Genomic DNA, 14353 nt, shown 5'->3' on the forward strand with positions numbered 1-14353 from the left:
TTATGCAATAAACTTTAAGTATCATGTGGAATTCAAACCCAAATCAATTAAAAATGAATTAATTGTAGTCTGTACCCCAAGAGTTTAAGTGCACGTACATGTTATTACTGAAAACTTACCACTTCATATGAGGAGTATAAAAAATAAACCTCTGGCTTGAAACACAAACTTTTTTTTGTCTCATAGCTAGTATAGCATTTTTAAATGAAATATCATATTGTTGTAAGCTTTGTTGAGAAGCTACACTCAATCAAGCAAAGCACAAATCATCTAACATATCACTGAAGAAAAGCAGATCCAAGATTTTGCAATTTACACTTTATTCTCACCAATTTCTTTTTTCAGTTTAAATTTATTAATGAATAATTTATATCCATTGTACCACATACAACACACTTCTACTAAAATCACTTCTTTGAACACAGTGCTTACCCCTTCACATATTTATAGAGAAGGATCCCTATCAGAGAGGCAAACCACTGTTGTTTAGATTCTTCCTTGACATAGCACTCCATTCCATCATCATCCCATCAGCCCTCTCTGCACCTGTTTCCAGTTCTTATTTCAACCATCTCCAACCTGACTGATGAGAAGTAGATAGCGGAGTTCCACATGGAGTCTCCCTAGTGCTTGATGACATTAATACTTTCCTATCTTATTGCAGACGTTTATTCTGACATATAAGGATTCACATCTCATTATTTAGTGATCTGTTTCATTATTTAGATGCCTCATAATGATGTTGCCATAAGCAAATACATCCAATCTTTCTTTTCCTAAACTGTATCAATGATTAGTTTACCACAGGCAGTCTTACTGGTTCTAACTTCACAACCATGCATTTTGTACTACTGTATTTCACATAATTTCATTATTTGAGCTCCCTAGAGTATTAATAAATATGTTTTTCATTCTACCACTAATAAAAGCATTAAACAGTATACTCCTTCCATCCTGACAGTTCCATTTCAGCTGCAGTTATCTATCTTTGTCTAGGCACTTCACATTAGAATTTAAGCTGGTCGCTATCTTACCAACTTTCATTTACATTGTAAAAAAATAAAATAAACCTCAAATCAAAAAATCCCACCCACACATTTCCTTCATCAAAAAAACCCAAAAAAACCCCCCATGAATCTAAGTTTACCATAAGTACATTATGCTGGCATATATTGCATTTAATTTTAACTTGATCTCATTATAAACAGATAAATCATTAAGGATGTATATAAAATCAATTAAACAGCTTTAGAATAGGAGAAGGAATTCATTCTCCTATGTAGTAATGGCAAGCTAAAAATACAAAATAAATACATATGGAATAATTTGAGAAACATACCAGCACAGTTTTAAATATGAGGAATAGTATGATTAGTGATGCAACTCAGAAACGTCATAGTTTCTGAGGCAAGAAAATCACCTTAAAATCAAAAGAAGTACCATTCATGTGAAATCTTCAGGATTGTTAATAATGTTCATCTGCCAAACAGCATATACTTCTAAAATTTAATTGCTTTTATCTTGAAGCAGATATTGCTACCCTTGAGTATTTGACACTTTCTGTGCCAATACTTTCTGACAAGTACTAGTACAGAAATATTCATCCTCTTGTTTTAATTCTTGCTTGAATTTGTAAATGCTAACTTCATTACAAATGTTTTTACTTTTCTGATTGATTTATACAAGTACACTTCATTATGCTCACAAATTAAAACAAATTAAAATAAATATTGTGAAGATACCATAGGTTGCAGTACTCTTCATGAGACTGAGCTTAGAAATTTATGTTTATAAATTTTGTGAACATATGTTGTTGCAATTATCTTGCAATGTAAAGACCTTGGCCTAGCAGCGAACGTAGATCCCAGCAGGCTCTTAACCAAAAAATATATTTCAAAAGAGCATTAATTTTCATACAAAATCTCAGAGATGCCATTGGATCTGAAATGAGGGGAAATATTGAAGATACATTGTTTCTGAGGAAAAGAGAGAAAAAAAAAAAGGAGAAAACGTCTAGAGCACATTACATGAATTAAAAAACAGTGGGACAAGAAGGAAAGAACATTTTCAAATATTCTTCTGTTAAATTTGCCCTCATTTTCACAATACTTTACTCTCATAAAGAGGGTAAATTGAGCTTTGGCTCCACCTCTTTCCCTCAATAATGAGCCAATCAAATAGTTATTACAAGCAGAATAGTAGCACTTTATAAAATGTTAAACTCCACCTAACCCCCCTAGAAAGGGGAATTTCAACATCAAAGTTTCCTCTCTAGGGACACCAACAGGTGTCACAGTTCTATACAGATTTAGATCTTTAGGCCAATGTTTTAGAAAACAAGGAAGAGGGAGAGGAGAGAAAATAAATTAAATTTTAAAGAAACTTAAGTTAAGCCTGAGTAGTCAGAAGGGTTAGATACACACTTTCTAAAATATTTTCCTATTTCATCTTTATATCGCTAACAAATTGCTAGCCTTACTGGACTAATCAGAAATTTGTGCCTGTGCTTATGCATGCTGAAAAGTGGCCCTAAGACTGCATTAACAAGTACAGGTAGTAACTTCTGTGGGTGAAATCAATCATAGATCATTTTTATGTAAAACCTACTTTTTGCCTAGTTTACAGTAAGTAACTTATATATACTACATGTATAGGAATTTGGAATTAATCCTGAAAGCTGTATATAAGTTAAATCAAGTGAGGAACTGCACTGAAGTTAACAGAATACACAAGTAAATCTTAGACCACAATGACTTCCTAAAATTAAAACATACTACTGTCCTTGGTCATGGCATGGACATCGTAATGTATTCATTACAGAAAAACTTGAAGGTTCATGGCAAAGACTAACTACTTGATCACATTCAAAGTGCAGTATATTCTATTCAAAAAGCCTGTGCTTACCCAGGGGTACTAAATTATTTTCTGAAATGTTATTTCAGGATTGACACCCTCATCAACAGACTGGAAAGCTTCTACAGGGTTCTCAGACAATATGAAGAGGTTGACTGCTGACAGTGATATTCTCTCTGCATCCCTTGCTTCCTTGTTCTTTGTAATCACTGTTTTTTTAATCAATAATTCTCAATATAATTCAAATAAATCTACTTATTGCTATCATTTATTTTTTATATAAAATATTTAAATAAAGTTAACATTTACTAAAAATTTGCTATCATAATCTTCACTACTCCATCATGTTCAACCTTTAATCTTAATTGTCATTTCAACTTTCAATCATTCGACACGTGTGTCACACCATAATTCAATATGTTTTATAGCCCAAAGACAATATGGGTTACTGTTTCTGTAAAAACTACAGTCAGTTTCCACCAGCTTGGTCACACACCTGTATAGTACACACTATATAGTACAAGCCTAGGTCTGTAATTGCCCCTACAGCACGTGGGTGGAATAGGCAGCACATTCCTGAAGACATATATTTGCTAACCATGGGGTTTTTTTCAATATGCTGCTTTAGGATTTTGGAGAGTTTAGGCAAAACTCAGTCATGGTGCACAAAGTGACCACTCTTTATTACTATCTTCCTCTAGTATCTACTTTATACATTAAAGTTGGTGTAAACACTAAAGTATTACAAACTCCTTATGATCCATGACAGAGGCAAATGCTAATTAAAGTTGTCCTCATGTAAATACTCAGTTCTACTTCAAGTACAAATCTTCTTTTTTCACTTTAAATTTGAGGTCTTGCTTCTAATGACATTTTGATTCATAAATATATACCATTCATTATTATCATTAAACCTTTGCCAAATGTCTGCAGAGAAAGATAAGGTTTGGCAACAGATAGCTGTGAATGTTAAGACATCATCAGTAAAAGATGTTCTACACATCTTTACAAGCTTTTCTCCCCCTTAAGGTAACCAATATTCCTGGCAGATTTTCCTCTCTTTCACAGTAATTCTCCCTAATGAGACAGAGCCACACTCTATTGACCAGAACTACAGCAATAATCACAACAATGCTTCTGTTAAACTTCTCTTTCCGAACCATGAAGCATTCTCTTCTGACTTGATCACTAGAAAACAGCTACATAAAGTATCTGAAAACATAAAATTCTATCTTTCATTCATCTAAGAGTTGCTTAGTACAGGAATGGAACAAAGAAATGAGAAACCTATAGATTACTTATCATTAAATAAATTGCAGCAAAACATATGGAAGAAGTTTCTAATAATCGTTTAATTATCAAGAGCATGAGACAAATAGATCCCCAAACCCTCCTGTCTCCACTAAGGAAAGACTCCACAACCTTCCCAAAAATAAGATATAATCACTGCCTGGTCAAATATCAGAAAATATCCATTTGAAGCGGACAAAGACTATAGACACACTGAGAAATATTTACAGCTATAATTAAATGGTCTGGAGATTGGTTAGAAATACTTACCAATACTTTTCAGACCTCTGAGAATTAGTGATGCTGTTCACAACGAAGAAACAAATGTGAAGACAGTTTGCATTTACCATTTACCAGAAAGACAAGATTGTTCTCCAACAGGTTTTATGGGAGGGCTGTTGTCACTGTAAATTGCATATGGCTTTTCCTATATTTGTTCTATTTATAGAGGCAACTAGAAAATTGAAAACCTTAAATTGTTCCAAAGTCAACAGAGAGGAGATGATGTTTTCAGCCTTTTTTTTTTTTTTGCAATTCTGTTTCAAAGTTACAAGACAGAACAAATATTCTATTAATAAACATATTCTACTCCTCTCCTTGCTCTGTGATAAATATCAAGTAAATAAAAATGTCACTCAATGTAAGATAAATAATACAAGAATTACCTTTCTAACTCAGCAATTTTCTTATCTTTGTCATTCTTCTCATTCTCTACTTCCTTGAGAATTTCTAGAAGTCTGTCAACCTCAGCCTGAGCTTTGCCACATTCTTCTCTATAGTACGATGCCTCTTTGTCAAGCTGTTTCATTCTGTCTGCAAATTCTGGGTTCATCCGTGCCTCCTCTTCAGCCTCATGAGCCTTCAGAATCAATATTTTTTAAAAAATAAGGATGACAGTAACTTATATAGCTTTGAGAGCTTTATTTATTCCAACTCAGAGTTTAAAATTTCACTAAAAAGGATTATGGGTATTTCTGTCAAATGACAATATTTTCAATAGAAGTATTATAAAAAGGAATTAAAACATCTTCATAGTCTAATATTATAGTGAAATCCTCTCATCCTCAAGGAGGAGGGGCTTTATTAATGGTTTTTTGCACATTAAAGTGACCATATTTTAAGAGTGTTTTATAAATTAAAAATTACCTGTAATTCATCTCATTCATATTAAGGTTTTAAAGTGTTTCAAATATATAGTCAATTTCTTAATTAATGATATTCTCTCTTTCTCCATATAAACACACACATACTTTCATTCCGTGTGTGTGTGTGTATATATATATATATATATATGCATACAGAGATACACATATACATATTGCCATGAAAAATTTAAAAAAGAGAAACTGGGTTTATGCAGTGTTATTTTTAAAGGACAAGTAAATAAACTAAAATGTCTGTTTCTGCAGACATTTTACCCAATAATCCTTTTTCTCTTAGCATTAATACTTAACCTGAAATATCAGAAGAACAAGCCCATTGGTAAAAACGGCACAAACCTGGCAAACACATGCATGGATGGGTGGCAGTTTCACAGACAAGAACGCAATGAATACAATATCAACAGTGCAGACCCCAATCTTACTCCCATCAAACTAAATGGCAAAAACCCAATTAACTTCAGTGGGAGCATGATCTGGCATCAAGTGCTTTAAACTGTTGGCTCGAATAATCACAGACAGATGGAAACAACAATGCACTGCAATGCTTAGCCTACCCCTTGCTTCCCATTATTCCTAATTGGCATCTTCAAAGAGCAGGCAAGGAAAAAACAAGTAGTTTAAGGCAGTGCACATTAAACATAGAAAATTCAGATAACATTCTCTTAACACAGGAATTTTACAGAAATTCAGGATATTTAGAACTGAAGGTCCTCCAACTATCTTATGACACAGAGATGTGGACTTCCTTTTCTTTCTTAATTTCAGGGAAGAGACATTGCAAGCAAGCAATGAAAGAAATGCAGTTCAAAATGAAATGTGTGTTTCAGAAAGAATTAGTATAAACTACAGATACTACAAGGTTCATATTCTTTGCAATGGTTAAAATTTTCTGTGTAAATAAAGAATGCCTGGGTTTAGTATAAATACAACAATTTTCAAAATCATAGAATCACAGAATGAATTGAAATTAGTAGGGAAGAAACTTGATGGAGTGCATGTAACATATCATTTAAGCATGAGGATAAGAAAAAACATAGTAGATTTGAAGTGTTAGTTATCCTACTCCACCATTGTACTTTCCCATGGTTTTCAACATGAAGCTGAACATATAAGCATGATTAAGTATCCAATGTATACAGGGCACTGAAGTGCAGCAGAGTTACCTGTGTCACACAGAAATCAATATAAGTTCAAAGACAATCATAAGATTATTCTAATGATTTAAAAAAAAATAAAAAATAAAGTCCCAGTCTTTACTTTTACAAGCACTTCCTATAGTATATTATTGTCAGAAATCAGATTTATATAAGGACATTGCCTTAATGAAGGAAAGTTAGTTAAGAAGGAAGAACAAGAATATTAAATATTTTTTGAAAATGAGTTCCTTTAAGGGATTCCTCATGTTGTAAACAAAGTTGCTGATAACTACAGGAGAGAAAACCACAATCTATCTGACATTGTGAGTACAATGGTATATCATCATAGAATAATAGAATGGTAGGGCTTGGAAGGGACCTTTAGAGATCATCTAAGTCCAACTCCCATGCAGAAGCAGGTTCACCTAGACCGGGTCGCATAGGAACATGTCCAGGCGGGTCTTGAAGACCTCCAAGGAAGGAGACTCCACACCCTCCCTGGGCAGCCTGTGCCACTGCTCTGTCACTCTCATGGTGAAATAGTTTTTTCTTATGTTTTTTCTTATGTTTAAGTGGAACTTTTTGTGTTCCAGCTTCATCCCATTACCCCTTGCCCTGTTACTATCTACTATAGAAAAGAGGGATGTCCCAACCTCCTGACACCCACCCTTTAGATATTTATAAATGTGAATAAGATCTCCCCTCAGTCTCCTCTTCTCCAGACTAAACAGCCCCAGTTCCCGCAGTCTTTCCTTGTATGAAAAATGTTCTATACTCTTGATCATCTTGGTGGCCCTGCACTGGCCTCTCTCCAGCACTTCCCTGTTCCTGTTGAGCTGAGGAGCCCAGAACTGGACACAGGACTCCAGATGAGGCCTCACCAGGGCAGAGTAGAGGGGGAGGAGAACCTCCCTCAACCTGCTGGCCACACTCTTCTTGATGCATCCCAGGATGCCATTGGCCTTCTTGGCCATGAGGGCACATTGCTGGCTCATATTTAGTTTATTATCAATCAAGACTCCCAGGTCTCTCTCTGCAGAGCTGCTCTTCAGCAGTTTGACCCCCAACCTGTACTGGTGCATGGGGTTGTTCCTTCCCAGATGCAGGACTCTGCACTTGTCCTTGTTGAACCTCATGAGGTTCCTCTCTGCCCAACTCTCAAGCCAGTCGAGATCCTGCTCAATGGCAGCACAGCTATTCTATTTTATGGCTTTAAAAGATATGTTTGGATTTGAACTAGGCACTTTCTTTAATTGTTATGTAGAGATTATGGTGATTTGTTGACAGATGGAACTTGACTTCTGAGGTCAAACAGTAGGCCCAAAGGAGACGAAAGGCAGCTCAGCTGATACTGACCCTACTCACACCCAGATAGGACAAGTTTCTTTGTAGTGTGTAGGAAACAGGCTTGGATCACGTCTAACCACAAGTTGCATGGTTATCACATGAATCAAACTCTCTACTGTCCTCTCTTCTATCTTTTTTTTAATTCCATTTCTATTCCCTTTTTTCTCCCCAAGTTTTGTTTTCTTGGGAAGAACATATTTCCTGGTTTTATGAGGCTTTTATGGGTAAGAGTCACTGGTTCTTGCATACCTTTCAGCGGCAATTAAATTGATTTCTTCATCTGTATCTCTACATGATAATACTTATATATACCAATTAGAGTAGTCTCAAACTAGCACACTTGGTTTATGATGCTTTGTCCGTTAATCATGTGACTATGTTCTATGTTACTTTTACAATTCAATAAAAACATCATATCACTCTTCCATAATAATTTCACTAATTTTTACAGTACTTATGCATCTATTCTGCTAATTGCTTAATAAATACTAACAATACTTTGTAAGTAACAGTTCCTTATGTAAACCACAAATTTCCTACAGAAAGACCATAATAATGTGGCACAGACATGCAACATGAATTATTCAGTATACTAACGTGTTGTACAATCATGCATGCATGGTTATGGATGGTTATAGTATTTCATTTTTAAGGCTTCAGACACAAACATACACAGAAATCAACCAAGTACTTCATAAAAAAAAAAAATATAAATGGAACAGCAAAATTTACATGCAAGAAATTACTTTGTAAGATCCTTCAAAGTTTGTTACTTTTATTAATAAACTAAAAAAAACAATTGCTGTCACCTTAATTTTTTTTTTTAGTTTTCTTAAAATTCAAGTTTTTTTTTTACTTAACTGCAGGGATTGCTCTAAACAAATTAGAGTGGATTCTGCAACTAATTTACATTTTAATCTGACATTGCTCTGATGGAGTATTTGGAAAACTACATCTTAATTACTCAGAAGAAGGTGCACCTAAACTTCAAAGTAAGTACAACATCATAATTTCATTACAGAACAAAACCAATCATGTAAAAACCATCTTATAATCGATTTTGCCAATATTTGAAATTGGCATATTGGGTATTTCAAACAGTTAACCTTTCAAAACATACTTAAATGTGCAACCAAATCTGTTCATATCCTATTCACACCGGTGAAAGAATTCTGAAATCATTTGGTACAGAGTATGCTGGATTTACATCCTTTCTATATCATCTCCACTTTGGCATCTAAACATGTATAAGAATAAAACAATTTTATCTACAGCTGCATTTTAAAAACTTTATATACAGCAATAAATTAAAGACTTTGAATTGATACTTGTGTGACACAGTAGAAAGAGCAGATTCCATCATACCAAAAAAAAAAAAATCTATATTGCTATATGGGCCGAAAGAAATCTACTAAAGGTTTGATTGTCATTTCTCTGACACATGTGAACAGAAGAGCATTAAAACTTCAGTTTTCTAAGATTAGACTGCCATTGTTTTTTTAGAACACTTTTTCTCAAAAAAAAAAAGGGATGCAGAAATATTCTCTTAAAATGTCGTGATGATTTGCAATACAAAAAAAAATTCAAGTAACTGATATGCCATCTTGGCCTTGTGGAATTCAAAGGATACATTGCCATTGACTTTAATGAAACCACGATTCCATTTCAAAATCTTAGGTGGTTTTGAGGGAGAAGAGGATGATTACTACCTACATGGTTAAAATTAGACTCATATATATAAGCACAAGAAAAAGAACAAGAAAAGTTTATTTAAGAAAACTTGTCTCATGGTTCCAAAGGAAAAGGATCTTGTATCCATTACGTCAGAACTGCCAGTGGGTTGTTCTTTTGAAAATTAAGCACATAAAGGCAGGAAAAATAATTTTTTTTTTTTTAGATGACTGACTTTGGAATACTGCACACAAATAGACTAGGAATAAACAAGCAAATTCCATACAACAGAATAACTATACTGAAAAAAAAAATTACTAATAAGCATTTATGAAAATCAAGAGAAAAACTAACACCAAAAAGACTCCAGTCTGAAAAGACAGGCACGGTAGAAGTGCAAATGATATGAACAGAAACATAACTATCACAAAGTTGAGCCAAGACAAAACAGAAAAAAGGTTTCATTGTTCAAAGGGAAAAGCTCTTTGACCAGCAGTGTGCTGGATGATAGAGGTGATGATATCAGATTTTTGGCTACTTGGAAACAGTTTATAACTGGATTGTAAAATAGTTCACCAATTGCTTCAAAAGTAAATACAGGACATTCTGTAGGACTCTCTTTTTCCATACTTAAGTCATGACACATTCATTACATAATTAGAAGCTGCAAAACTTAGCAACAGTGGAGTCTAAAAAGCTGGAATCCTGTTCTGCTGGCCTTAATGGTACAATTCCCACTGGCTTCAGGGAAAGCAATATCTTTCTTAATCCATAGCATCACATTACTTAAGCTACAGAGGCAGATTTTCTATATGTACTATCCTAATTACATGATAATTCCAACTACGATTACTAAGTAAACTATAGCTTGTAAATTGCTATTACAACTTTTTTTCTGCTCTGTGATGCTCATAGCACATGAAATATAACAATTTCAGCCAAGAAACTACGAACTTTTCCTTGCAGAGAGAATGTTTATTACTTCTCTTCCTCAAATTGAAAAAGGAACACCATCAAGTCTAAAGGGTAGATAATTGTACAATTAAAGCAGATGTAGGCAAAAATAATAATGCTAGACAAGCCAAAGTTTGGCTTGTTTGGCAAAAATGCTGTTTGGCTTCTTCAAATACTGCCCTTTGAATTAATTATTTTATATGTCATCATTTTCTTTGGGTAAATACATTTCCATTTTCTTAATCTATACATGTTCAATATATACAGTCTTTTATGAGCAAAACTGACCTGAACTATTTTAATTATACTTTTGAAAACAGTACCAGTGACTTCCTAGATATAATTATTCACCTACTCAACTCAGTCACTTAAGATAAACTGAATAGATTAGAAGCTATTCAAATTTGAAGGATCAAATAAAGTACTACAGAAGGAGGAATTAAAAAGCAAAGCAAAGCAAAGAAAGAAAAAATCACCTGCATGCTTTTTCTAATGGAGAAGTTGAGGACCTAAAGGCTAGGATGTTTGTTTTCTTAGAAATATTGTATATACCTATTTAATATATTTCATGTTCTTAAAATGGCCTTGAAGTCCACAAAGTTCATTTATTCAGATATAATGAGTATAGCATAGTGAGCATCAGAAGTATTCTGCAAAGCTCCACAGAGGAAGAGCACAACACATTAAGGAAATGGATCCTCATGCTTTCATATGTTACAGCGGGCATTTTAAAATAGAACTTACTGGATTGTACATCTGATTGAACAACTGTTCAGCTTGCTACATTGCAAAGTTGGGAGGGAGTGAAGCACAGACAGGAAAAGAAGGAAAGATTCAGGAAAACAGCATTAGCTCAACAAAACCAGTGCATTTGCACAGAAGAACTTATAAAAAAAAAAAAAAGTAGAAATTTAAGATTCTAAACATTCCTTGGTGAAAGTGAGAGGCACTGGGGAAACATAAATGTTGACTTTGGCTCCTAAAAAAGAATAGCTGGAGTAAGAAATTTAAGGTTTGTGTTACTTTCCCTTTCTCAAGTTAAATAACCCATGAAATAAAGGAAGGTGTCCACTTCTGATGATACATTAAGTGCTGGTCTCAAGCAATGAATCACAAGAAGTGCTTTTGGCTGAGGCTACAATTTATCACCAAAGCTTCAAAGACGGTAATAATAAAAGACTAATTAAATTGTATCATTAAATTTATTACTTTCCTTTTGTTTAACACAAGACTGAATTTTCTATGCAGAATGACTTTAAAACAGTACAACTTTGCAAAAAAGTACTCTAGCAACTGCACATGTGTCAGTAAGCAAGCAAATTTAAGATAACGAAAAACAACAAAAGGAGGAAATTCTAGAATGGATAATAAGATTACACATACATATGTATAAAACACTTAGCTACCCATTAGGTAATTTCTGCTGTTCTTTCACTAGCAGCAATACAAAGTAAGTCAACAAAAAGTCTGTGGAATTTTGGCCAAAAAGAAAGCATTGAGCATTCTTCTGGGGTTTATGTTTGGGGTGGTTTTAAATTTTATCAATTTCGATGTATAATCTTTGTCACAAAACTTTAACGAGCATGTCTATGCTTTAAATGCTATTTTGTGTACTAAAACATAGCACAGTCACATGAATAAATATTCTTTACTATACTCTATGAAATTAAAATTGGTTTTAGGATCAGCACAATCTCTCCTGCTGAAATGTGAACAATCCATTCATGCAATACTGAAAAAATATTTATATCTAATCAGATCTGACAAAAAAAAATCTTTATTATCAATAAATTAATCTTATTCTCTCCAAAAGTAAGAAAGAGTGGAAACAGGGGAAAAGGAAGTTTTAAAAATACTTGTTTTTAAAATTTATTTATAGGTTCTGTTTGGACTTGCCCCTTGTACACATTTTCTTTCAGGCATGGTACTTATCACTATTAGTGCTCATGGAAAACTAACTCCAGCAAATGTGCTCAGAATACTGTCTTCATATTCATTAGTATCATTTCTTAACATGCATAAATCAATATTCAATTATAATGCCTTCACAATACTACAATGAAAAGCATCTTATCTATTACATTTTTATGAGAGAAATAATGCATAAGCAGCATTCAAATTTCTCAACAGACAGCCTCTTGGAATCACTTCTGAAAGAGAGACATAAACTGTGCCCATTCCTTCTAGCTTCCGTAGTGGTTAATGTTCATACCTAAGCACTCTTAGGGGACATGTAGGTTAATTTACTCAGAACTACGTTGATGTTCACTCCTACTCTAACTCAGACATCTGCAAGAATAACCCAAATTTCTGTTTCAGTTTCCTATGGAGTGAAAACACGGTGAAGGTAGTTTTCTGGGGACCAATTACTTTTAAAACAGGATATTTACAAGTTTGAACATAAAATATTTTATTAGACAAAACGTGAATTTAAAATTACTGTTTGGAGTCTACTATCATTAACAGTCACTGTTTCTGTTCAACTACACATGCCCAGAAAGAGGGTTATAGCTACATTTTATTGTGGAAATACCGGGTCTTCTAACAAATCTTGGGTGAATTTCCATCAGGGCATTATGCTGCATTTATGATATAATAAAAGTATTATGTTTTCAACTCTCATTTAATCATCCTTTGTGTTTACGTGCAGGAAACATACTCCTTTTTTATATGAAAGATGTTCTAGATGCTATTTTTTATAAATGCTTATTTTTCCATGACTGTATCATATGCTTATAGTCATGAAAGACTGACTTAGGATTTCAAGTCCTTCAAGAGGATTTTGATTTTTTTTAAAATGATTTGTGCTTTTAGGATTTTTTAGCAATTTTTTTAAAGAAGATAACATATTTCAGATTGTAGTGAAGTATATTTTGTAATGAAATGAAAAGTAAACAAATACATTATCTAATAAAATAAAACAAAAGACATTCAGAGAAATAGCTTGTTTGGGTATTTAAATTCTGGCATCAATAGCATTCATAAGCTATCAACATTTAAAGTAGTTGTATTTCCATGAAAAGCTTTTGCATAATTTTATTGAAAAGGATTCTTCTCTTTTCTCTCCACAACTAAATATGAAACACAGGCACATAATCACACACTTTCATTCTGAATTTTAAAATAATAGAAGTTTAAGGTTTACATTGATACCCTTCATATTTTCCAATACCTTCTTCACAGGTAAGGTTACTGAAACAATGCTTAAAGACAGAGCAGGAAATTATCAATCTGAGTAAAGATTGTCAGAATATTATCCTAATGATGGTAACATTCACAGAACAAATAATTGTTATTTTCTAGAAAACTGAACATTAGATAAAAATATGTAGATAATGTTTCACATACATGCAGTCACAAATTGCAGAAGGCAAACATAATGCCTAAACCCATCAAATAAGTCATGAGGTTGGTGTTCAAACAATGAGAGCAGACATTACTAAATGACACAGAAAAGGATCAAAGAAACAAAGTATGGTAGAAAAGGCATCAACAAACTTGCAAATCATTTAAGCAAAAACTATTTTAATGCATCAATTTAAATAAAATCATGTTATAAGATACAGGAATTGTATATTTTCCTTTAAATGCATCCTTCCACTACTTGATGAATGGAAATACTAGCTAGAATTGTTAGCTGAGATAAACTGTCCATTATTTTGCTTCACTACCACAAAACATCTGTTCACCAACAACGCCAAAAAAAAAAGCCAAAATAAAACCTAGCTAAGAGTTTTCATTTTAGCAGAGTTTAGCAGAAACTTTTAGATTAGCAAGTACAACATTTCTTGTACAAGCCTTTAATTTTTTCCCATGCTGCAAATATTTCAGTCTAACTTCGAATAGTGGTATAAATTCATAAACAAATTGCCCATTTGAAATTTTCTTAGTGCCCTTCTCTTTTATCTCCAATGTCCTGATCCCAGCTCATCTACTTGT

The 14353-nt window shown here is 33.4% G+C and overlaps 1 protein-coding gene across 1 annotated transcript in view; it reads right to left on the minus strand.

The window, feature by feature from the left end:
• Positions 1-14353, minus strand: part of ERC2 (ELKS/RAB6-interacting/CAST family member 2) — a 311703-nt gene that overhangs the window by 150691 nt on the left and 146659 nt on the right. The window contains exon 10 of the mRNA XM_062008749.1: positions 4809-5002. Coding sequence (XP_061864733.1) covers positions 4809-5002 — 194 coding nt within the window. The remainder of the gene's footprint in view (positions 1-4808; positions 5003-14353) is intronic.

This window comes from Colius striatus, chromosome 15, assembly GCF_028858725.1.
Source record: "Colius striatus isolate bColStr4 chromosome 15, bColStr4.1.hap1, whole genome shotgun sequence".
NCBI lineage: Eukaryota > Metazoa > Chordata > Aves > Coliiformes > Coliidae > Colius > Colius striatus.